General features: G+C 46.2%; 1 protein-coding gene across 1 annotated transcript in view; it reads left to right on the forward strand.

Annotated features, from left to right (window-relative positions):
- The window catches only part of PRMT5 (protein arginine methyltransferase 5), a 1,996,504-nt gene that overhangs the window by 1,325,245 nt on the left and 647,796 nt on the right, over positions 1 to 23,463 (forward strand). Inside the window, exon 7 of the mRNA XM_044058013.1 lies at positions 5,318 to 5,481. Within this exon, the coding sequence (XP_043913948.1) occupies positions 5,318 to 5,481 (164 nt within the window). The remainder of the gene's footprint in view (positions 1 to 5,317; positions 5,482 to 23,463) is intronic.

Below are 23,463 nucleotides of genomic sequence, written 5' to 3' on the forward strand. Positions count from 1 at the left end.
TGGGGGTTTTTCTGGCACCCTCTCCCTCTGGAGGTGGGAGCTCATTACCATTGTTTGCCCTGACTTCTCCTTCTCCAATCAGTCCTCTGGTATTGGAGTCCCTGGATCTGAGAGGTTCCAGAGTCAGGGGGCCAGTGCCGATGGTACCGTTTACCTCAACGCCGGCAGTTGCCTTGAGCGTGTCGGGTCTGCTTGAGTTGGATCCGAGCTCTCAGAGCTGTAGCCTGGCATCAGATCCGAGGGGTTGCGTTTTTCTTCGTTGGCTCCGACCTTATCGGGTCACTGCCTACCCCTCGGGTTCTCTGCTCTGATCCTCATGTTGGATCTGGGATGAGAGCGTCCTGTCTTTCAGTGGAGGCTCACTTCCCCCTCTGCATTCAACATGGTGGAGAGGGTTCTCTCACATGGCTCGAGGCCCCCTGACCATTTCCTTGGAGTCTACCTTAACCCCCCCTCTCTAGTGGGTGTGCCTTCTGTCATTCTGCCCATGCAGGGACAGCCCGTACTCGACATGCCCCAGACTGTTCCCCTCGAGGAACCACAGGCTGTTCGTAAGCCTTCGCCAGAAAGCCCCACCGAAGAGGTTCCTCACAAACGCAAGTGCAAGAGGCGGCACCTGGACTCCCCCGAGTCCCTCATGGAGGATACTGACTTGGAGCAAGGGGAAGGCTCCCCCAGATCACGCCCCCCCCCCCGAGGATGTCTCCTGTGGAGACATCATGGAGATCCTGCGCCAGCGGGGGTTGGTCCGCCCCCAAGCCTTCCTCTGACGAGTCTGTGTTTCTGGAGGCATTCGACACGAGCCCATCTACTACTTTGGTGTCCCCCCCTCGTGGACCCCCTGGGGGACCTCATTACCACCAAGGCATAGAAAGAGCCGGACACCATGGAGCCAATTCCAAAATGTCCTGATAAAATCTTGAGGCCCCTAGTAGTTCGAGCAGGAACAAGGGGTTCCCAGTGGATGGCATGGTGGGTAGCGGCCCCCTCAAAGAAGGAACTGGCTCAGGAGAGTTCCACGGTCCATCACCCCCTGGACCGAGTGTCCAGGATGATGGACTGTTTGGAAAAGTGGACTTATGCTTCAGTCACCTTTTGTATAAGGGCTCTGAATTAAATGGCCCATGTTACCAGACTGCAGCATGACCCGATCAAAGCATACACTGTGTCTCTCCTGGAGTCCATGTTGCCAGAGCATAAACGCACATTCTCTACGTGAATGTCCACTCTGAAAGTGGTTACAACATGTCCATGCGACTTCTTTCTCATGCCACCGAAGGAGCGGCATGGGCGGCTGGGTCTGGTGTTGCCATGAGACACGCCTGGCTCAGGCTATATAATTTCGCGGAACCCTTCAAGGCGTCTTTTGCGAATGCTCCCTATGATGGCTCTTCCTTGTTTGGGAAGATGGTCCGTGACACACTAGTCTGGAGTGAGAAGGACAGGAAGACACTGTCTGCTGTTGGGATCCGCTTCTCTAACCCCCAAAAATCCTTCTCCAGGAATCATTGGGGGCAAAAGAAGATGTAGTTCTGGAAGTCTCAGTATGCCCGGGACACTCAGGTCTCCTTTTCCCCTAGAGGCAGAGGGGGGACAAGACAGATGCCGGCCCAGTGTTGGGGGGTCCAAAGAACTTCGGGTCTCGAGAACCGTTCTCTGATAGACCCGTCCAGCAGCCCTGAGGGGTTGCTCGACTGCTCTCCTCTGGAGGCAGTCTGGGGCCATTTTTCTATGCACCTGATGGCATTGGAGTCCATGTCAACAGACCTTGGCTGCTCCAAATAATATCCAGAGGTTACACAATTCCCTTTGTGACACATCCCTCTCCCCCAAAGTACCTCCCAGACGTTCCACCTGCGCAAAGGGAGGCAGCACCAATCGAAGTAGAAAAGCTGTTAAGCATATGGGCCATCCAGCCTGTCCCCCCAGATCAGTCCGGATCAAGCATCTATTCGAGGTTCTTTTTGGTGCCGAAAAACACTGGGGACTCCAGGCCAATTCTCGATCTTTCCCCTCTAAACCTGTCAGTTGCCAAAGAAAAGTTCTGGATGGTCACTTTACAATCCATCCTGCCTTATCTGCAGGAAAACGACTGGATGTGCTCAGTAGACCTCCAGAATGCATACTACCATATAAAGATGCACAGATGTTCAGAGGTTTCTCCACATTTGGCTAGGGGCCAGTCACTACCAGTTCTGGGCCCTACTCTTCGGTCTCACCACAGCCCTCGGGGTGTTCACCAAGGTTATGGCTTCAGGGCATGCAGGTCTATCTGTACCTGGACGATTGGCTCCTTGCCGCTCCCGCCAGGCATCTACTCTGTCAAGCCAGGGATTATTTCTGGAAGTTGTCAGACTTGCTGGGCATCACTATAAATATAGCCAAATCTTCTCTAGAACCGGTTCAGGTCCTGGACTACATATGGAGCGAGAATAGACGCATTGCATTCCAAAGTCTGAGAGGATTCAGAGCCTAAATCTTCATGTTCTCGCAATTTTTCAATATCCCTTTCCCCCAGCCGCAGTGGTGTTAAGAGCCCTAGGATCCATGGCAGCCACTATCATTCTTCTTCCTTGTGCTTGTCTTCACATGCGGGTTCTGCAGTGGAAGTTGGCAGTCCAGTGGTCTTTATTGGATTGGCCATTGACACATCTGATTTGCATAAGCGAGGCATGCAGGAACTCCCTCCTTTGGTGGCTTCTCTCTCCAGAGATCGTAGAGGGACGGTCCTTTGTTGTAGCCCATCCACAAGCCACGGTGACCACAGATGCCTCCCGACTAGGGTGGGGCGGCATTGCTCAGGCAGGACAGTCCAAGTCACGTGGTCCCTGAATGAGACCAATCTGCATGTCAGTGTTCTGGAGATGAGGGAGGTTAGCTTTGCAGGCCCTTCATGCCTTTCTTCATCTGGGAACTATTGAGATTCAGACAGACAACATGTCAGTGGTCTGGTACGTCAAGAAACGGAGGAACCAGATCCTACCCCCTTTGTCGAGAGGCCATGAGACTGTGGGAATGGGCTATCTCCAACCATCATTTTCTTATAGCAAGGCACATTCCAGGTCGGTCCAACATACTAGCGGACAAATTGAGCAGAACTATTGTGATGCCTTACGAGTGGTCTCTGAATCCTTGTGTAGCGGAGCAGATCTTCCTCGAGTGTGGGTTTGGCCTTGCTGTGATCTCTTCGCATCTCCTTCCAACGTGAGGTGCAGTGAGTTCTTTGCTCCGATTCCCCCCTCAGGGGGAAACCCCCAGAGATGCTCTGGTCCATACTTGGCCTCCTGGTCTTCTTTATGCATATTCCCCATTACCCCTCATGACAAAGATTTCACAGAAAGATCGTCAGTTGGGGAGCAGAGTCAATCCTCATTCTGGCCTCGCCAGATCTGGTTTACCTGTCTGTGGTCTCATCTGGTAGCTCGATCTTGGATCCGATTCCAGATCTTATTTCGCACCCATCGGGGATTCCCCTTCCATGCCTGGGCAGTCTGAAGCTCACGGCTTGGCTGCTCTAGTTCTTTTGATTGCCAGGACTCCCGGACTTTCTTCCCCTTTTAGGTCTATTCTGGTGGCAGCCCATAAGTCCTCTACCAGAAAAGTTTTCCGTAGTAGGTGGAAGCGTTTTTCGATCTGGGCCTCTGAGGGATTTAGATCCTTTTACGGCTCCAGTGCCAACGGTTCTTGAAATTTTAGCACACCTTTTCCAGCAGGGTGCCAGCTCTTCTACAATGACAGTTCAACTGGCTGCCATTTCTAGTTTCCATGTAGGTGAAAACATGGGGTCCTTGGCTTCTTCCAGACTTTGCAAAACCTTCATTAAAGGGACCTTGCTTTTAAGGCCTCAGGTTAACGATCCATCTCATCCTTGGGAGCTTACCTTAGTTTTACAGGTGTTAGTTGCTCCGCCCTTTGAGCTGGCTGCCTCTGTGGACTTGAAATTTTTGTCTTGGAAAACAGCTTTCCTTGTGGCTATCACCTCGGCTAGGAGAGTGTCAGAACTTCAAGCATTCTGTTAAACCCCCTTGTATGGCTTTTCATAAAGACAGGGTCTCACTTCAGACTAATCCTTCCTTTTTGCCTAAAGTGGCTACAGAATCCAATGTCAATCACTCAATCTGCCTATCTTTTTTTCCAAATTTTCAGAACAAGGGAGAATATAAACTACATTTGTTAGATGTACATAGGCAGTTACTTTTCTACTTACACAAGACTAAGCCCTTTCTCAAGTCTGACCAATTGTTTGTGTCCTTCACTAGACCTTTTCTAGGCAAACCAGTTTCCAAGCTGACATTTGCCAAGTGGATTTCCCTTTGCATTCTACAGGTTTACAAAGATAAAGGTATGCCTATTCCGGGGAGGGTTTGTGCCCATTCTGCCAGGTCCATGGCTATGTCAGCTGCTTTTTGGTCCAGAGTATCCTTGGACGATATTTGTTCAGCGGCTACTTGGTCCTCATCTCATTATAAATTGGACATGGTTTCCAGAGGGAGAGCAGCCTTTGCGGTGCTCCGGAATATCCTTCCATGAGGGCCTCCCAAAGTTATGGTAGCTGGGAACACTGTCCCACAGGTTGATGACCAAATGAAGTTAACTACTTCAGATAAAGAAGTTATGTACTTACCATAACGTTCCAACTGAGTAGTTAGACTTCATTTGTCTTCAACCGTCCCTCCCTCCTTCCCCCTGGCCTTGTTATTGGGTTCATTCATCTGAAGTGACTAAGAGATAGTGCCTTTGCTGCCCTCTTGTGTTTTCTTGTGGGTCAGGTTTTTGCTGATCAGGCTCATTTGGGTTGCAAACTCGATCGGAGGGAAGGAAGGAGGTGCAGTGGTATTGTGGGTAAGGGGAGGAGTTTGGAGCTCGGATCTGATGCTGGTGAAGCTGCCGTCTTGGATCCGGTCCGGATCTGAAACCCACAGGTCGATGACAAATTAAGTCTAACTACTCAGATGGAACGTTATGGTAAGTACATTTACTTCTTTTTAATCTCTTTACCTGCATTAGACAATGTTCAAGTATTAATGCCGTTGAGTTTGCCACAGTGTAAGCTTTAAGATGAAAATCTTTTAAAACCTTATACATAGTATGGTTTTGGAATTACTGATGCAAATATGAGCAAGCCATATTTGATGCCTAGAGGCATCAGTAGGAGTTGACTGCATATGCACCTCGAGGCGTCACTCAGATGCAACGAGTTAAAGAAATTACTTAGCATTTGCTTGTTAGCATTGTCTCACCTACCACTGCTTATTATTCTGGAAATGATGCAGATGCATGCAGTTATACATTTTTCTCTCTCCTCTTTTCTAATTAGCTATTGAGATTGGACAGGATCTCCCTTCAGAAAGTGCAATTGACCGCTGGCTTGGAGAACCGATAAAAGCTGCTATCCTACCAACCAACATCTTTCTAACTAATAAAAAAGGATTCCCTGTTCTCTCAAAAGCACATCAAAGGCTCATTTTCAGGCTTTATAAAGTAAGTGTGCTGAGGAAACTGCTTTTGTGAAGGTGTGTTTTATTTACTTATTTACTTCATTTTATAAAATTATCTTGACAGTGGTATGCACAGTTGTTTACAAGCTATTACTTTGAAAGTGCTGTTGAAACAACTATGGCAAGTCATATTCCCAGATTTTGCAGAAGCACAACTTGCAAGTAAATGTTGGGTGGTTTATTGTGTGGTGCTTAATGTGCCGATCAGGCTTTTTATCCATCAGTGAACTTTTTTCATGTTTTCTTTAAGGGGAAATGCTAGTCTTGAAACGCCTTTTCCCTGTTGATGCCGCAGAGGATTGCATGATCTTTAACTTCAGTGACATCAACTCAAGGAAAAAGCAAAATGTGTCCATAGAGTTTAATGAAGCATGCTGTGCATGTGCAGAGATGCATTCATTAAACTCTGTGGATCACTGCCTTTTATGCGTCACTGAGGAAAACTTTAAATGGATACGAGATCTGGTTTCAGTAAAAAAGTTTACAAAGCTTTTATTGAAAAAAATGACCCTAATAAATTAGTTTTGGCTATGGCAAGATGAATTGCAGAGCTTAACTCCTCATGTGTCCACAATGCAGTATTCAGCTGTGACAGTACACAACAGATGTATTTTGCATCACTTGACTGAGGAGGAGGGCCTGTAAAAAGACTGTTCGGAGTGTTTCACCTCCATCCTACCCTGCATGCTGATCAGCTTACCTACTCAATTAACAATATGAAAATTAAATGAGGAAAAATAAATCTCTCTAAACCCATCTGTTAACAATGAGGAAAGTATGCTTTGTCTTGTGTGCTAGTGGGGCACCCTTTTGTAATGCATTCATTTTTATATCATAATCAAGACATATTTCATTTAGTGATCTTATAGGTTCATAGGTGTATACCCTGTTAACTACCACTAGAGCCCTTAACTGCCTCCTTCCATCAGAGACATAGGCGCCAGACCAGGGGTAAATTTCTGGTTAAATCATCCATTGGTCCAAGTTGCACTTAAATAGGGATAGGGAGGACCTCTGCTTTAAATGGATGGGGAACCTCTACCAGAGAATTTGAATTCTCTGAGAAACGTATCCATCTCTTCAGCATGACGTATTTATGTTGCAAACAAATTTTAGGTCTTTTAATCTAGTAGTTCTGATGCTATTTGTTTTGTGGATATGCAAACAATTAATCAAAACGGGGATCCAGGGATGCCTTGTATGCCAGGCAAAGATCCACCTCCCAGAAGTCTGTATGATACTGAGTAAAGAGACAGGGCTTTGAGGTGATTGGCTTAAGACATTGTGTTTACTCCCTGTATTCTTTTTGTAAGGAACCTTTGTGGATGTTCCAGTTGCTGCTTGTGTCCAGTCAGGTACATACCAAACTGGATATTGTATGATGGGTTTAATGAGGGCTGAGTACAGTGGTTTGATGACCAGTCCGGAGCTAGATTCCATGCCCTTGCTTGTAAGTTGAGCAACAAAGAAGGAATATTTTTTTTTTATTATCTTGGACACATGTTGGTCAAAGGCTAGGTTACCAATTACATGAGTTCCCAGATCATTGACTAATCACTCATATTTTAGGGGTGTTTTATTGCTGACAAAAAGATACCGTAATGCATTTCTTGGTATCAAGTTTTAACACATGACTTTGGCACCAAGAGTCTGTCTGTCTGTGGTAGATCTTCCTGAAGGTTGTCATCTTGTGGGACTCGTTGACTGCTCCTAGTTTGCAGCCAAACTTGGTTGGTCAGAGACTTTGAAATTGGCTTTGATGTCTGAAAAGTACATGTCAAAGAGGAGTGGGCCAAGCACAAAGCCCTGGGTAATTCCACTAGGACTGGCCTCTTTGTGAAGGTGGCCTCACCGATTCTAACCTCCTTGTCTCATCAATGAGCCAGCTAGATCTGATGTTATCTAGTCACCATTCCTCACGCTAGGGTCTTGGATCCCAGCCGGCAGACACAGACAACAGTTTAGCTCAAGCTCCTCCCCTCCCATAATGCTCCACTGCCCTCTATTCCCCCAGATATCGTTTGCTGCTTCAATAAGACAGATGCAGATTGCTCAGCTCCTCATTAGTTGTAAGTGTCTCTTTGGGATTTTTTGTTAATTGGGTTATTTCTTTTTCTATTGTTCGTGATAGTTATCCTGCCCTTTATATCCCCTCCCAGTTGGTTATTTAATCTTTCTTTGGCACCCTTTAGTAAGTAGTAAGTGGTTGGTGAGTGTTTCGGATGGTCTTGTGTGTTTCCGAACTTTGAGTAAAGGTTTTCCCCTAGGTTTCATTATGTCAGATAAACCCTTGGGATTTAAGAGGTGCTCCTCGTGTGTTCGGAAAATGCCTATTTCTGACTCACACGAGGAGTGCCTGTATTGTCTCTGCAGCGACCACCTCAAGGTGGAGTGTGGCATTTGTGCCATCTTCAATCCTAGAGCCTTGGTTGACCGATGTAATAAGTTGCTTATCAAAGGTTTAGTCAAAGGAGGCCCCTTGGTCACTGGTTCCCCAGCCAAGGCGGGCTCCTCAGGGGCTAGAAAGAGGATTCCTGGAGAGGAGGCCCCGTCCAAGCGTCCCAGGCTATCTGATCCGGCTCCAGCCAGGCAGTTTTGTATCCAAGATCCCCTGGTCCCAGAACATCCAGGGAGTCTACTCCTGGGTCCAAGGGTTCGGATCCAAAGCCGTCAGATCCGACTCCATCGGCACTCTCTCCCAGATCCAGGGTTCTGGATTTAAGACCTTCGGATCCGAGGGCAGGAGTCATGCCCACAGATCCGACCCACTCGGATCTGAGAGATTAGAGGGTATTTATTTTGGATCCTTCGTTAATATCTGCTCCGATTAGGTCAGATCCGAGAGTCATGTAGTGGAGGATCTTCGCTTGGATCCCTTGACTTCAGTGCAGGCCCTGTCCTCTCCTAGTAGGTGTCACTTTAGGGAGCACAAGAAAAGACCTTGCAGGCACGGCTCTCCCAGCAGGTCCTCCATATCCTCCCGATATTCCAGGAGTGCCTTTCCTACGGATATGGACAGGATGATACGGGCCTTTCTGAAGGCTCATATGGAGTTGGGGCTTCTGGCTTCCCCGGCCCACAGGTCGGGAATCCAATCTCCCACTTCCCATTTAACCACTCCTCATCCGACCAGTGGCTTGGATTCTCAGGGACTGATGAGTGGGGCAGAGGCTAGGGGAGCGTCTGAGTTCTGTATGGGCCCTTCCCTAGTGGGATCGGTGGTTGGTACTGTTCCTGCCCCCCAGGACAGACCTCTGGTCAGGGCTGTCGACCTGGGGTCCATGGGGTTGGATTTTGGCCTGGGGTTTTTGAGACCAGTCTCTTCCCCTGGGCGCCTGGCTTTTGACAGCTCAGGTCCAGTGCTGTCTGGCAGACCGGGGGGCCAGGGGGGGGCGGGTTCTACCTTCTCTTCTGCTAGGGTATTATCAGCAGGCGAGGGGATGGAACCTCCTCCAGTCCTTCCGCTTCCGGGCGACAAAAAGATCCTTCTCTGTGATCAGAGCTGCCTCCCCTGCACACGGTCATCCTACACAGCCTGAGTATCTGAGTGGGCCAGGTCATACTGCTTCCAGTCAACACGTCCGATCTAGCCCCCGGGGGGGGGTGCCTCACCCTCAGGGGTCCACTCCTCTTCTGAGTCTTCCCCGCAGCCTCCAGCGGAGGAAGTTCTCAGGAAGAGGACATGTAAGAGGAGACATCTCGACTCCCCTATGGAGTCCTTAACTGAGGATACAGATACTGATGAAGGGGATGGGGTCCCAGAGATCTCCGCCATAGGATGTCTTTTTTGGAGACATACTCGAGATCCTAAAGGCCAAAGGTGGGTGGTCTGCCCAATCCCCGTCCTTTGAGGAAACCGTATTTCTGGAGGTTTTCAGTATGGGCCCGTCTTTCTCTTGAGTGTACCCCACAGCTGATCCTCTGATTGATCTCTTGGCCAGCAGGGCTTGGAAGGAGCCAGATACTGTGGAACCAGTGCCAAAGAAAGCGGACAGACTTCAGTCCCCCAGCAGATAAAACCTTTTGTTCCAAAGTGGTCCCAGTTGATGCTATTATGGTGGCCGCAGCCACCAAAAAGGAATTGCTAGAGCTGAGTTCTTCTGTCCATCTTCCCAATCGTGAATCGAGAGCTCTGGACAGATTTGGAAAGTGGGTGTTTGCCTCAGCCTGCAAGCATTAAATTATCTTGTACATTTCACCCATCTCCAGAGGGATTTGATAAAGGAACCGTCTACTTCCCTCTCTGGTTCCATGTCTGAGGAGGAAGTCAAGGTAGTTGTCAACCCTTCATTCACTTGCAAATTCATCCATGAAGCTAATCTCCAATGCTGTGGAAGTGTCCTCACGGGTGGCAGGCTCGGGCATCTCCATTAGGCGTCATACCTGGCTGAACCTGGGCGTGCTTGCAGAGGCCTTCAAGACATTGTTTATTAAATCCCCCTTTGATGGTTCCACTCTCTTTGGGTCCCACTGTGAAAGAGATGTTTAACCCGCAGTGAACAGGAAGGGAAGACCTTTTCGGCCGTTGGGATCAGATTTTCTGCCCCTCAGAGGTCCTTTCTTAAGACCCAGAAGGGGAGTAAGAAAATGTGGCTTCGGAAGGTGCAGTCTTTCTTCCAAGATGTTCAGGAGGATTCCTCTTCCAGGGGATGGGGAAGAGGTATATATGGTAGATGTCACCCTAGGGGCAGGGGAGGCCCGCAAAAATCAAGGTTCCAGGGACCCCTTCTCTGAGAAACCTTTGCAGCATCCCTGAGACGTTGCCCGACTGTCCTTCCCTGGAGACAGTCGGGGATTGGTTATCTTTGCACTCTCTAGCCTGGGCAAGCATTACTAATGATCACTGGCTGCTAGAAGTTATATCCAGGGGCTATTGCATTCCCTTTTTGGAAGTTCCCCCGCAATCCAGAAGCCTTCTGGATGTGCCTCCCAGTCAGGAAGAGTTGGCCCGACAGGAGGCTGTGAACCTTCTTCAAAAAAGAGCCATCCAAGAAGTCCTTGCAGGGCAGAGAGGATATGGAACTTATTCCCGCTTCTTTTTAGTTTCAAAGGGAACAGGGGACTTGCGTCCTGTTCTGGACCTCAGTCACATGAACTAGTTCGTACAGAAGTCGAAGTTTCGGATGGTCACTGTGCAGTTGATTGTGCCTCTCTTGCACAGCAACGACTGGATGTGCTCATTGCACCTCCAGGACAAGTACTACCATATAAAGATGGCTCCACGATCCAGGAGGTACCATAGAAAGATGGCTGAACATTCCAGGAGGTTTCTCCACTTCCTCCTGGGAGCCGATCATTTTCAGTTCATGGCCCTGCCCTTTGGCCTCACCTCAGTCCCCCGGGTGTTCACCAAATTCATGGCAGTGGTGGCAGCTCATGGCTCCTGACGGCCCTTACAAAGCATCAACTATTGGACAACATTCAAACCTTACTCTCCCTGTTACATCAATTGGGCATTACAGTGAACATGGCCAAATCCTCTGATTCCAACCCAAAGTCTGGAGTTCATAGACACTCTGTTGGATACCACCACGCAGATCGCAGTCCTTCCTCCTTACTGGATGTCTCTTATTTGCGCCCAGGTTCAGGTTCTGCTGGAGCCGACATGTCCTCCGGCTTCACTCTTTCTCAGAGCTCTAGGATCCATGTCAGCTGCTATTTATTTGGTACCGATGGCTCGGTACTATGAGAGTTCTTCCGTGGACCTTTGCAGTTCAGTGTTCAGCATTGCTGCATCCCCTATCATTTGCCACTCGTCTCACCCCAGTGTTTCTAAAGCATCTTTCATGGTGGATTCGCTCACTGGACCTCCTAGCGGGCAGGTCATTCACTCCGATTCCTATCGTGATGGTCACCTCGGGCGCTTCCCTCCCAGGGTGGGGGGGGGGGCATTTCCAGGGACAGATGGTCCAAGGGATGTGGTAGCTGTCAGAGACCAAACTGCACATCAGCATTCTGGAGATGAGGGCAGTCCTTCTGTCGTTGCAAGCCTTTCAGGATTGCCTCCCTCAGGGAGCGATTGCAGTTCTGTCGGACAACCTGGCAGTTTGGTATATAAACAAGCAAGGAGGCACACATTCTGATCTGCTGTGTCGCGAGGCCATGGTGGTCTAGGAATGGGTATTATCCACAGGGCGCTTTCTAACTGCAATTCACATTCCCGGAGCATCCAACGTGTTGGCGGACAAATTGAGCAGGGCAATTATGACCCCTCACGAGTGATCCATGAATCCAGTGGTGGCTCAACAGAGCTTCCATTGGTGGGGTTGTCCGAGCTCTGATCTGTTTGCATCTCCTCTCAACCACAAATGCAGCAACTTCTTTGCATTGACCCCCCCCCCCCCCGAGGGGGAATTCCCTAGGGATGCACTCACCCACGATTTGCCTCTGGGTCTCCTGTATGCCTTTCCTCCTTTGCCTTTAATTTCCACAGTACTTTAGAAAGCCAGATGCCTCAAGAGTTAATTGATCCTCATTTCCCCTTCTGGCCTCTACAGGGGTGGGGTTCCCCTTCTGTGGTCTCACTTGAGGCATCCACTGTGGGTACTCTATCCATTACCTTACGTCTGACAGTGTGGTATGTCCACTTCCAGTGATTTTAGCTAAGTCCAGGCTAGCTTCTCCCGTAAAGGATATTATTCTTGATTCCCAGAGGTGTTCTACTAGGAGGGTTTAACATTCCAGTAAATGGAAGAGGTTTTTGATTTGGGCAAAGAATAAGAATCTGGACCTCTTCTCCGATTCTATTCCTGAGATCCTTCTCTTTTTGAAATCTCTTTTTAAGGAAGGAGCCAGTTTTTCCACGATCAAGGTTCAATTGGCAGCAATTTCAAATTTTCATCTTAGTGGTGATTCTATCTTTTCTTGCCTCTGTAAGGTCTTTTTAAAAGGTGTTTTTTTTTATTGTGATCTGTGAAACATCCATCTCCTCCATGAGATTTGACTTTGGTCCTGCAGGCATTGACACAATTGCCCTTCGAACTGGTGGCATCTTGCAATATCAGATTTCTTTCTTGGAAGACTCCCTTTTTAGTGGCAGTAACTTTGGCGAAGAGAGTTTTGGAGCTGCAAGCTCTTACTATTAAGCCACCCTACTTAGTTTTCCATAAGGACAGTGCATCTCTGAAGCCAGATCCATCCTTTATGCCTAAAGTGGCCTCAGCAACGAATCTCAGTCAATGCATTCATCTTCCAGTATTTTTCCTAACTACACCAATAAAGGGGAATATATCCTGCACACCTTAGACGTTCATTGTTAACTTTTTTATCTACATAGAACTCTAGTTTAGATGTTCAGACCAGTTGTTTGTAGCCTTTCCTATGAACAGAAAGGGCATAGGAGTTTCGAAATTCACTGTCTCCTGCTAGGTTTCGCAATGTATTTCCTTCATTTATTCTTCAGAAGGTGTTCCTTTATCTGCACCAGTGAGGGCTCACTCCACTAGAGCGGTTTCTTCCTCAACTGCGTTTGCAGATCTTCAGTCTTTAGATGACATTTGTGCAGCAGCAACGTGGTCTTCTCCTCACACATTCATTTCCCACTATAAATTGGATTTGGTTTCTAGAGGAAGGACTTCCTTTGGCTCCACGGTTCTTCGGCATGTCCTTCCTTGAGACCTCCCAGGATTTAGCTGGGGACTCTGACCCTAGAGTGAGGAATAGTGGCTAGATAACAGCATATGTATAGTTATGTACTTACCATAACTTGGCATCTGTGTTGTCTGTAGTAACCATTCATCATGGTCCCACCCTCCATTCCACTTTTTGGAAGATTGGTTGGATTATGGTGGTTCTGTTTTGCTGTTAGTGCTTTGGTCTGTCTTCTTTCCTTATGAAAACTCGATCTGAGGGATTGGAGGGCAGTGGAGCATTATGGGAGGGGAGGAGCTTGAGCTAAGCTGTTGTGTGTGTCTGCTGGTTAGGATCTGATATCGGATCCAAGACCCTAGCGTGATGAATGGTGACTACAGATAACACAGATGCAAAGTTGTGTTAAGTACATAACTATAAATGTTCATCGTGTTTCACTGTTGCAGTCATTACTCTTGGGGTTATCCTGCTGGCAGGCTACCCTCAGTCGGCCAGAATTCCAAAGTCTAGGTCCGGCGTCGATTGCTGTCCCCTCTTCCCTGACGTCAGTGCGCCAGGGGTATAAAAGATGCAGCTGACGCCATTTTCTTCGGTCTTTCTTGCCGTGTGGTGCCCGAAGCAAAAGCAGTTCGCAAGTGCCTGTCGGCCGACTCCTGAGATTTTCAAATCTGAATTTCAGAACCGAAGTCTTCATTAAAGCTAAGTACCCCGTTAGGGAAACTTTTTTCTTGCTCAAGACCGATGTCAGAAAAAGTTAACAATTGTATTTCTTGTGGGAAGCAAATACATCATAAGGATTTTCACTCTTACTGTATTCCTTGCCTAGGCCCTGATCACAACGTTGCTAGCTGTCGGTCTTGTGCTAGATTTAACCAACGGACTATTAAACGTCTGTTCGATTTTGCATTTCATTACTTTGGCCGAAGATTTAATTATATAATGCCGTCGGAACAGCCGACAACCGGAGTTTACAAAAAACGCAAGGATAAGGAAAAGGATAGGCATCCGAGGTCCAAAACCGATGACGAGGCCTCTGCTAGGCCAGTCGCCGGCTCCCAGTGAGACGCTTTCGCAGCCCCTGGCGCCCACTACCTCAGAGCCACAGGCCGCTTCCGACTCCCACGTGGAGCCGACTGGGCCTCTGGATACTCAAGGTATTGGACACTCGGAAATCATTCCCTCAGATGGGTCCGGAGCCACTGAGCAGACATTCTTAGACCTACACAACTATATATTAAGCCATCTTCAGCTTCAAAGACCAAGACTAAAGCAGCTCTAAAGACAAAGAAGCAAGTACAGCATTCTTCTACTCAGACTTCCATGCCTAAAAAACAGATGCTCAAAATGGCCGATGACTTAATTACTTTGATCAGGGGCTCCCAGTCCCCTCCTGATAAGAGGCCTAGGCAAGAGACAGAGTATGATTCTTCTTATCAAGTTTCTATTTCCTCTGATTCCTCTTCTGAACAGGATTACTCCATGCTTCCCTATGAGGATTCTGATGCTGAAGAATCCATTCCTTCAGCCTCTCCTCCTGAGGATTATTCCTTTGGGGAAACCCTGCATACCATGAGGGAGCATTTCCACTGGGAGAGCCAAGATTACTCTGAATCTAAGAAAAAGCTCAGAGACTTCTTGCTACTTCCTCAGCACAGACCCCTTGCTATTCCACCTGTTCTAGACATTGTAGATGATGTTTTTTCAGAGTCGGGCCTGTCCCCTGACTTTTTACCCCCTGCACCTGCTAAGCCAGACAGATACTACAGGGTCCCGGATTCTCATAAATTCCTACATAAAAACCTCGCTGCTGACCCAGAAACTATATCTCAGGGTCCCAAAGGGGTTACAGCTTCCACTGCAAAAAAACACTGTCCCCTCTGATAGGGATTCTAGGGCTCTAAACACATGGGGGAAAAAAGTCTACACTTCTGCTACCTTGGCCGTAAGGGCTTTAAATTGCCAGTTTCATATGCTTAAATATCAGCAATACTTAATGTCACTGATTAAACAGAAATTGTTGTGAAATACTGAATGTGCAGAGAACAAGGAATTGCAGGATTTATTGCATGCAGCTGAACAAGTGGGAAAGCATACTTTGCAATGTGGTTATGATTCACTGGAGGCCTCTTGCAGGGCCGCTGTTACAGTTTCTGTTATTAGAAGGCATGCTTGTTTAAAGGAACAGACTCTGCCTGATCATGTTAAAGCAAAATTATTAGATGCACCATTACAGCATGATACTTTATTTGGTACTAGAGCAGAAGAGATGTTGAAAAAAATGGAGGATAAAGCAAAATCCATGCAGACAGTCAAGGATTTCTTACAGGTACAGCCACCCAGGTTTAGCAGGAACTGGCCTTCTAAAAATTGGTCCTTTCCAGTGTCGGACAGACCACAAAGAGGCAGATACAGGCATCCCAGAGACAGATCTCAGCCCCAAGGCTCATACAGGCCTAAACAATGGGGTGCTCCTACCTCCAAAAGCGGAGAGGACAAATCACAACCTTACAGGAAACAGTCCCAATGACTTTCCTCTGCCAGATCCAAGCACTTTTCTTTTGGCAGCCCCCTTAGGGGGAAAACTAGCACTTTTTTCATCAAATTGGCAAATGGTTACCCAAGACAAATGGATCTTGAACATAGTGTCCCAAGGCTACAGGTTCCATATTCACACTCTACCAAAGTCAAAAGGTATGCCAGACCTGCCACACAATCAATGGGCAGAGGCACAAAAACAAATTACAGCCCTCATGGACATGAGGGCCATTCAGCAAGTGCCACAACAAGAGCAGGGGAAAGGATTTTACTCCAGACTTTTCCTAGTACCCAGAAAGGACAAAACCTGGAGACCAGTACTAGACCTGCTATACAAAATACGTTTCTGGAAGTTCCAAAATTCAAGATGTTGACTCTACAGCAGGTACTACTCATGCTGGGCAAGAAGGCCTGGCTCGTAACTTTGGACCTAAAAGAGGCATACCTGCATGTCCCAATCAGACAGTCTTGCAGAAGATACCTCAGATTCATAGCTGGCTCAATGCATTACCAATTCCCTGCACTGCTTATCTACTGCACCCAGGGTCTTCACAAAATGCCTGGCACCAGTAATTGCGTTTTGCAGACAAAGAGGAATTAAAATATATCCCTACTTGGACGACTGCCTAATTCAAGCAGAGAACAAAGACATTCTTTTAAAGCATCTGGCGTTTGTAAAAAGATTACTAATTGGCCTGGGGTACACAGTAAACGAAAAGAAATCAAACCTAGTGCTCTCTCAAGAGATAATATTCCTGGGTGCAAGCTTAAATACAACTACCCAGATGGCTTATCTCACGCCAGAGAAACAAAAGCAACCGAATACTTACTTCAAGAAATTGGCAACAAAAACCCACTTATCTGCAAGGGAAATCCTGCAGGCCTTGGGTTTCATGGCATCCTGCATTCTATTAATTCCATATGCCAGACTGCATATGAGGAAACTACAGTGGTATCTAAAAAGTTTTTGGACTCAACATTGCCACAGCCTGGAGACAGTAATTCCACTCATTCCCTGCCTGCAACAAGAGTTTCGATGGTGGGCAGAAGCCTGTCACCACAACAAGGGTCTGCCATTCAGTTTACCCACAGCCAGACAGACACTGACAACAGATGCATCAGATTATGCCTGGGGAGCCCATATGGCAGGAAAATGTGTTCAGGGCACATGGCCTGCAAACCAGATGCATCTTCACATCAATCAAAAAGAGATGCTAGCTGTTCAAAATGCCCTGACAGCTTTCAAGGACCTGCTTCATCCAGGACAGATACTGCTAAAGACAGACAATACTATGGTCATGTGGTACATAAGCAGGGAGGTACACATTCCTACCCCTTCTGCAGACAAGCAATGATCTTATGGGACACAGCATTGGCTTTTCAAGTTCACCTGCAAGCACAATTCCTGCCAGGAAAAACAAATACTCTGGCAGACGAACTAAGCAGAAACATCATGGATCCTCACGAATGGAAACTGGATCCACAAGTCTTCAGCATGATAATAAGGAAATGGGGATGCCCAGACATAGATCTATTTGCCTCCCCTCACAACTGCCAATTACAGAGATTTTGCACAAGGATTTATCACAAGCAAGCATAGAAAGTGGACGCCCTATCCTTCAGCTGGAAAAATCTAACAGTATATACCTTTCCTCCACTGCCTCTCCTTCCCAGGGTACTCCTAAAGGTCAGACAAGAGAAGCCAAAAATGATACTGATTGCACCAGACTGGCCATGCCAGCACTAGTACCCAATCCTAAAGAGCTTGTCTCAAGGTCCAGCATGGATATTGCCTCAGACGTCTCACTTGCTGACCCAACAAAACAATCAGATCCTGCACCAACTCAGGACCTTAAATCTGGCAGCATGGCGGCTAATGTAGCCATTCAGAACACTCCTATTTCAAAAGCTGTTATGGATGTTATCTTGGAGGCCAGGAAGCCCAGTACCAGAAAATATTATGCAGAAAAATGGAAGAGATTCTGTGCTTGGAACCAGGAACAAGGCATTGACACGTGTGTACCAAATATCCCTCGTATTTTACAATACCTAACTGAGATGCTGAACAAAGGCCTTTCTTTCTCATCAATAAAGATTCATGCCTCTGCCATTTCAGCCCATTACAATACGGAACCACCTATCTTTTCACATCCTCTAATAAGGCAGTACCCCAGAGGGGCCAAAAACATTAGGCCTTCAAGGAGAGCACCAATTCCGGCCTGGGACCTCAGTTATGTTTTGGAAAAACTCACAGTGCCTCCTTTCGAGCCAGCATCAACAGCAGATATAAAATTCTTATCCTGGAAACAGCTCTGCTCCTAGCAATAACCTCTGCAAGGCGAGTCTGAGTTAGAAGCACTCATGGCTGTGGAACCTTTTCTCATTTTTCATCCAGACAGGGTTTCCCTGAGGACAAACCCTACATTTATGCCTAAGGTGGTGTCCAGTGTGGCCCTCAACCAAACCATTCACTTGCCTACCTTTTATCCAAATCCACAGAACAAGGGTGAGAAAATTCTGCATTCTTTGGACATACACAGGCAGTTACGCTTCTACTTGGACAGAACTAAAGCTTTCAGAAAAACTGAGCAACTTTTAGTGTCATATGCTGCAGGATCACAAGGAAAGGCTATCTCAAAACAGACTATTTCTAAATGGATAGGCCAATGCATCCATTTCTGTTTCAACATGGTAAATCAGTGCCTAAGGGCATTAGGCCTCATTCCACCAGAGCAGCAGCCACTTCAGCAGCCTTCCTCAGAGGAGTACCAACCAAGGATATCTTAGAGGCTGCAGTGCACACTTTCACAAAGCACTACCACAAGTCCAGAGCAGGCTTTACCACTGCAGTTCTGCAGGGCCTCATAGCCTCCCCTAATCCTATTTAGCCTAGTCGCCCATCCTCAGCTTTGGGATTCAACCCAAGAGTAATGACTGCAACAGTGAAACACGAACATAGTACAGTTGTGTACCTACCATAAATGTAGATGTTTGAGTGTATTCACTGTTGCATTCCAGGTTTACCCACCCACCATCCTCCTTTTCTTTGCTGGGACTTATCTGCGCTTCTCTATCCTATACAACCTATTTGGTGTATTTGCTTGTAGATGAAGGAAATGTTATTTTTGTGCATGTTTTTTTTATTGGCTTATTTTTCAGCCTACCAATTTGGGGGCACCCGACATCTGGGGAAAGAAAAACTGAAGAAAATGGCGTTGGCTGTATCTTTTATACCCCTGGCACACTGACGTCAGGGAAGAGGCGACAGCAACCGAAGCCGGACCTAGACTTTGGAATTCTGGCCGACTGAGGGTAGCCTGCCAGCAGGATAACCCCAAGAGTAATGACTGCAACAGTGAATACACTCGAACATCTACATTTACGGTAGGTACACAACTGTACTTTATCCAGCATGCTGTAAAGGGGGTTTATACTTAGTTCCGTGAGTTTGTTGACCATGCCCGAGTGGGGTTTTGTTTCAAATGCCTTAAGGTCTAGGTAAGCAGTATTCACAATTTTCTTCTCATCAGTTGCCTTCGTGACCGTTTCAAAGAAGAAGCAGAAAAAAATGTTATGGTCAACGCAGCCAAGGTCAGTTTAAAACCACTTTTAATAAAATAAAACAGAACAGATGTGCACTTTCCGGCTATCACCCTTTCATCAGATCTGCTACTCTAACACAAAGACAAGCCCTAAAAAAGAAGAGACTATAACAACCATTAACAATCCAGCCAGTCAGGATCGTACAGCAGGAGTACTTAATAGGGCAATTAATGAAGCGGTTTGCTTTCTCATTGCTAACTTTAAAAGGACAACCCCATTCAAATTGGGTAGTCTGGTCTATCAGCTTGTAATTTCACTATCATCTCATCTCCGCCATCTCTGGGTTATGCAGAATGTCACCTCCCCATTTGTCCTTAAAGGAAAACTGCACCCTAGAACTAAAAAAAAATTGGTTTCACTCTGTTTCCTGGCCTATTTTAACACCTCAAAATCACTATTAAGTTCTTTATTTTTAATTTTAGCCTGTTTTCCACAACATGGCTACTAATGGGGCTTGATACATCAACGTGATATTGTTCTCCCGCAACCCTTTCTTTTTCATAATGCTTTGTAAGACTCCTGCCAGACATAAGGAAGTAACTGTGAATTCCCATGCCATTGACATATAATAGGATTTGTGTGAGTCACTTTTATCTCCTTTACCTTCTGTAAAAGGGCTGCTTCTTTTCTGTCTCTAATCACCCTTGTTTATCTTTGGCTCAGACCTTGTTTTACACTATACTTCGAAGTTACCCAGCTACAGCCAGAAAAGTAACTCAATTGCAGGCCTTTGTTCAGGGTTTCCTTTTGTAATCCAAGAGGAATTGAATCTGCAAGGGTGTCTCAGTGCAGTGACAGTTTTAACACCTCTGCAGTAGTGTGAGGGACTGTCAGTTCCTCTAGAATTACAAAAGAAAACCCTGAACAAAGGCCTGCAATTTAGTTACTTTTCTGGCTGTAGCTGGATAACTTCTAAGTATAGTGTAAAACAAGGGTCTGAGCTAAACATAAATAAGGGTGATTAGAGACAGAAAAGAAGCAGTCCTTTTACAGATGGTAAAGAAGACCTTGGAGTCCTTGGAGGCTTTGCAGATGTCCCCTTCTGGTGTTCGCTGCTGATTATTTCCAAAAGGCCTATGGGTGTTCCTCAAAGTTTAGTCAAAGAAGTCCCTACTACTCTTATTGAATGCCAGGTGGGAGCCTTCTATTTTGCATGAGGTAGACGTCTCCTTAAAGAAAAAGCAGAAAACTAAACATATTACTCCAGCTCTTAAGGACCCACACAGTGAATAGCAAAATTTCACTCCAGGAAATGCTTTGGGTTTAAAACCTCCTCAGGGTTTTTCTGTCCCAGCTTCTCCTTGGTCCCCTGCTCTTCTTAAAAGACCCAGGGAACAGGATTGTTCCTCTGAGGAGGTGGATTCAGATGAGGAATCCCTTGCCTACTCCGCTTACATTCCGTATCCTTCAGATTATGGATCTGAGGAAGAGGAATTTACTAGTCTTGATACTTTTTCTGAGGAAATTTCTTTTGGGAACACTGTTTCTAGACTGATGGAGATTTTTAAATGGAACTGTGCTCAGGTTTCTGAGGTACAGAAAAAGTATTATGAGCTCCTGCAGATTGTTTCTCCAGGGCTTCTGCTGTCCCTCCTATTTTGGCTTCCTTGTTCAGTGCCTTTTCTAATGCTGCTAAGGCTCCGGACTCCCAGCCCCCTGCCTGATAGGTTTTATAAGGTGCCTGGGGACTGTAAATCTCTTTATAAATTCCCTTCTGCTGACCCCTTGGTAGTGTCTGTGACTTCTGACAAGTCGTTTCAATTGCTACCTTCTAAGTTACTGCCTTCTGATAAAGATAGCAGAACCATGGGAAGGCTGGGGGAAAAGGTTTATACCTCTGCTAATCCAGCTTTTAGGGTAGTCCATTATCAGACCCATAAGTCCACGTATATGTTGGATCTTCTTTCTCATGCTTATCAGGTAATTTATGATCTGTCAATACTCTGAGGGGAAGACTTCTGCTTTTTCCCGTTAGGGACTTTCTCCCAGGTGACTTGTCATTCCATCAAGTATAGTTAAGATGCAGCAAATGCTTCCTGTAGACTTGTTGCTTTTGGGTCTCTGATGAGGAGATGTTCTTGGCTTCAGCTTCACCTTTTGTTTGATATTAAGGCTAAGTTGACTGATGCTCTTATGGATAATAAACACTTGTTTGATGAATCTGCTGTCGCTTTAAGGGCAAGGCTTCACAGGAACTTAAACATGTTTTTGTTTCTTCTCTTCCTATGTTTCAGTGAAATTACCCCTAACAAGCCAGCTTTTGTTCTTAGACAATCTCGCCCTCCCCCCAAGGGCAATAAAGATGGGAAGCAGGCTCCCCCTGCTAAAGCTACCTGGACTTCTGTGCCCCAGAAGTCTCCTTTTCCTGATAAACCAGGTGCTGTTTGACTATCCTATTCTTCTTGGATTTCTAAAGCCATTACTTTTTTTGTTATTCTTTTCATGGTAAGAGCCTTCCATCTTCTGTTAAGGCTTATTCTAGTAGAGCTTTGGATTCTTCTGGTTCTTTTTTTCAAGGGTTTGGATTCTAACTCTATTCTTGAGGTAGCTACCTGGACTTCTGTGCATACCTTTACCAAACACTACAATTTGATTGTAATTTCTAGAGCTAGAGCTGGTTTTGCTACGGGCATCCTTCCATTCATGGCATCCTAGAGAGCTCTGCTGGTTCTTCCCCCTAAGCTTTAGCACTCTTTCTGTTGTAATGAATACTGCAAGAGTGAATTGGAAGGACATAGTACAGTTTTGTAAAATCTTACCATAATTGCAGATGTCTCTCTTCACTGTTACAATATTCACTTCCTCCCTCCACCCCCCTGGTCAATTACTCTTCTGGATGTACTGATTTCCTCTTCAGTCCTTGGACTGGCATTCCTACTGGGGCTCTCAGTTCTGAGGATGATACATCCAGACGTCACCTTTATGCCATGTGCTTTGTGAAGAGCGTGTGTGTGATGTATGGTATACCTTCAAGCAACCTAAAGGCTTTGGTATACTGGCCAAATGTCAAGCTGCCCTTGGCAGGGATCCCCTATTGTAATGAGTACTACAGTAGTAAAGAGAAGGACATCTACCATTTATGGTAAGATTTTACACAACTGTACTTTTTCCCTTGTTATGGAGTTTGCCAAAGGCAATTTACACAAGGCAGGGTGAGTTTGATGCACCCAAGTCTCAAATATCTTCAACTAACTCTGGATGATTCGGTTCTAAATCCTTTTATGCCCCTCCTTACAGAGGTGCTATAGGAGATGAGAAAACCTACTGCTAGGTAATTCTATATCGGTAAGTGGAAAATGCTTTGTAGTTGTCTAGCTGATACCCATGGCCCTATTAAGGATTATGTGCCACTGGTGTTTAAATATTTGTGAGAGTTAATATCCTCTGGCCTCTCTTATTCCTCTATCAAGGTACATCTGGCAGCTATTTCAGCATGACTTCCCATGAATTCTCCACTTTCTTTTATGTTTTTAGTGAAACAGTTTCTTAAGGGAATTTTACACTTGAGACCTTCTTGTAAACAGGTTTCTACTACTTGAGATCTTGCTGGAAAAGTTAACCATGTCTCCATTTGAACCTGCTCATCCAGCAGACTAAAAGTTCATTACATGGCAAACTTTTTTTTCTTATTGCTCTGGCATCTGCAAGATGAGTATCAGTGTTGTAAGCTGTCATGGTATGTGCTGTCTGGTTTCCCATAGAGGCAGGGTCTCCTTAGGAACAGATCCCTCATTCATGCCTAAACTTCCTTCAGAATTTACATTGAACCAAGCCATCAATCTGCCACTGTTCTGTCCAGATCCTGAAAACCAGAAGAAAGGATTCTACATACTCTAAACATACATAGGCAGCTCAGGTACTATCTTGACAGAACAGAGTCCTTTAGAAAAGCTGATAATCTGTTTATTTCGTATGGTAAGACAAAGAAAGGACAAACCATGTCAAAACAAGGCTGTTTATAGATGGTTATCCTCCGCTATTGCATTTTGATATTCCCATCATGGTAAACCAGTTCCAGGCAGTATAAAGGTTTATTCTACTTGAGCCTTGGCTTCTTCGATGGCATACTGGAAAGGGGTGGACTCCAAGCATTCTGCAGGCAGTCACGTGTTGCTCTGCACATACCTTTACAAGGCATTACAAACTGGATACCTTTTCTATGCCCAGGACAGGCTTTGTTTGGATCATTTTATAGGGGCACCTGGATCTGTATCATTCCTCCACCCAGGTTAGCTAG

The sequence above is a fragment of the Protopterus annectens genome, chromosome 16.part0 (genome assembly GCF_019279795.1).
Source record: "Protopterus annectens isolate FY-2018-M chromosome 16.part0, PAN1.0, whole genome shotgun sequence".
Lineage (NCBI taxonomy): Eukaryota > Metazoa > Chordata > Ceratodontiformes > Protopteridae > Protopterus > Protopterus annectens.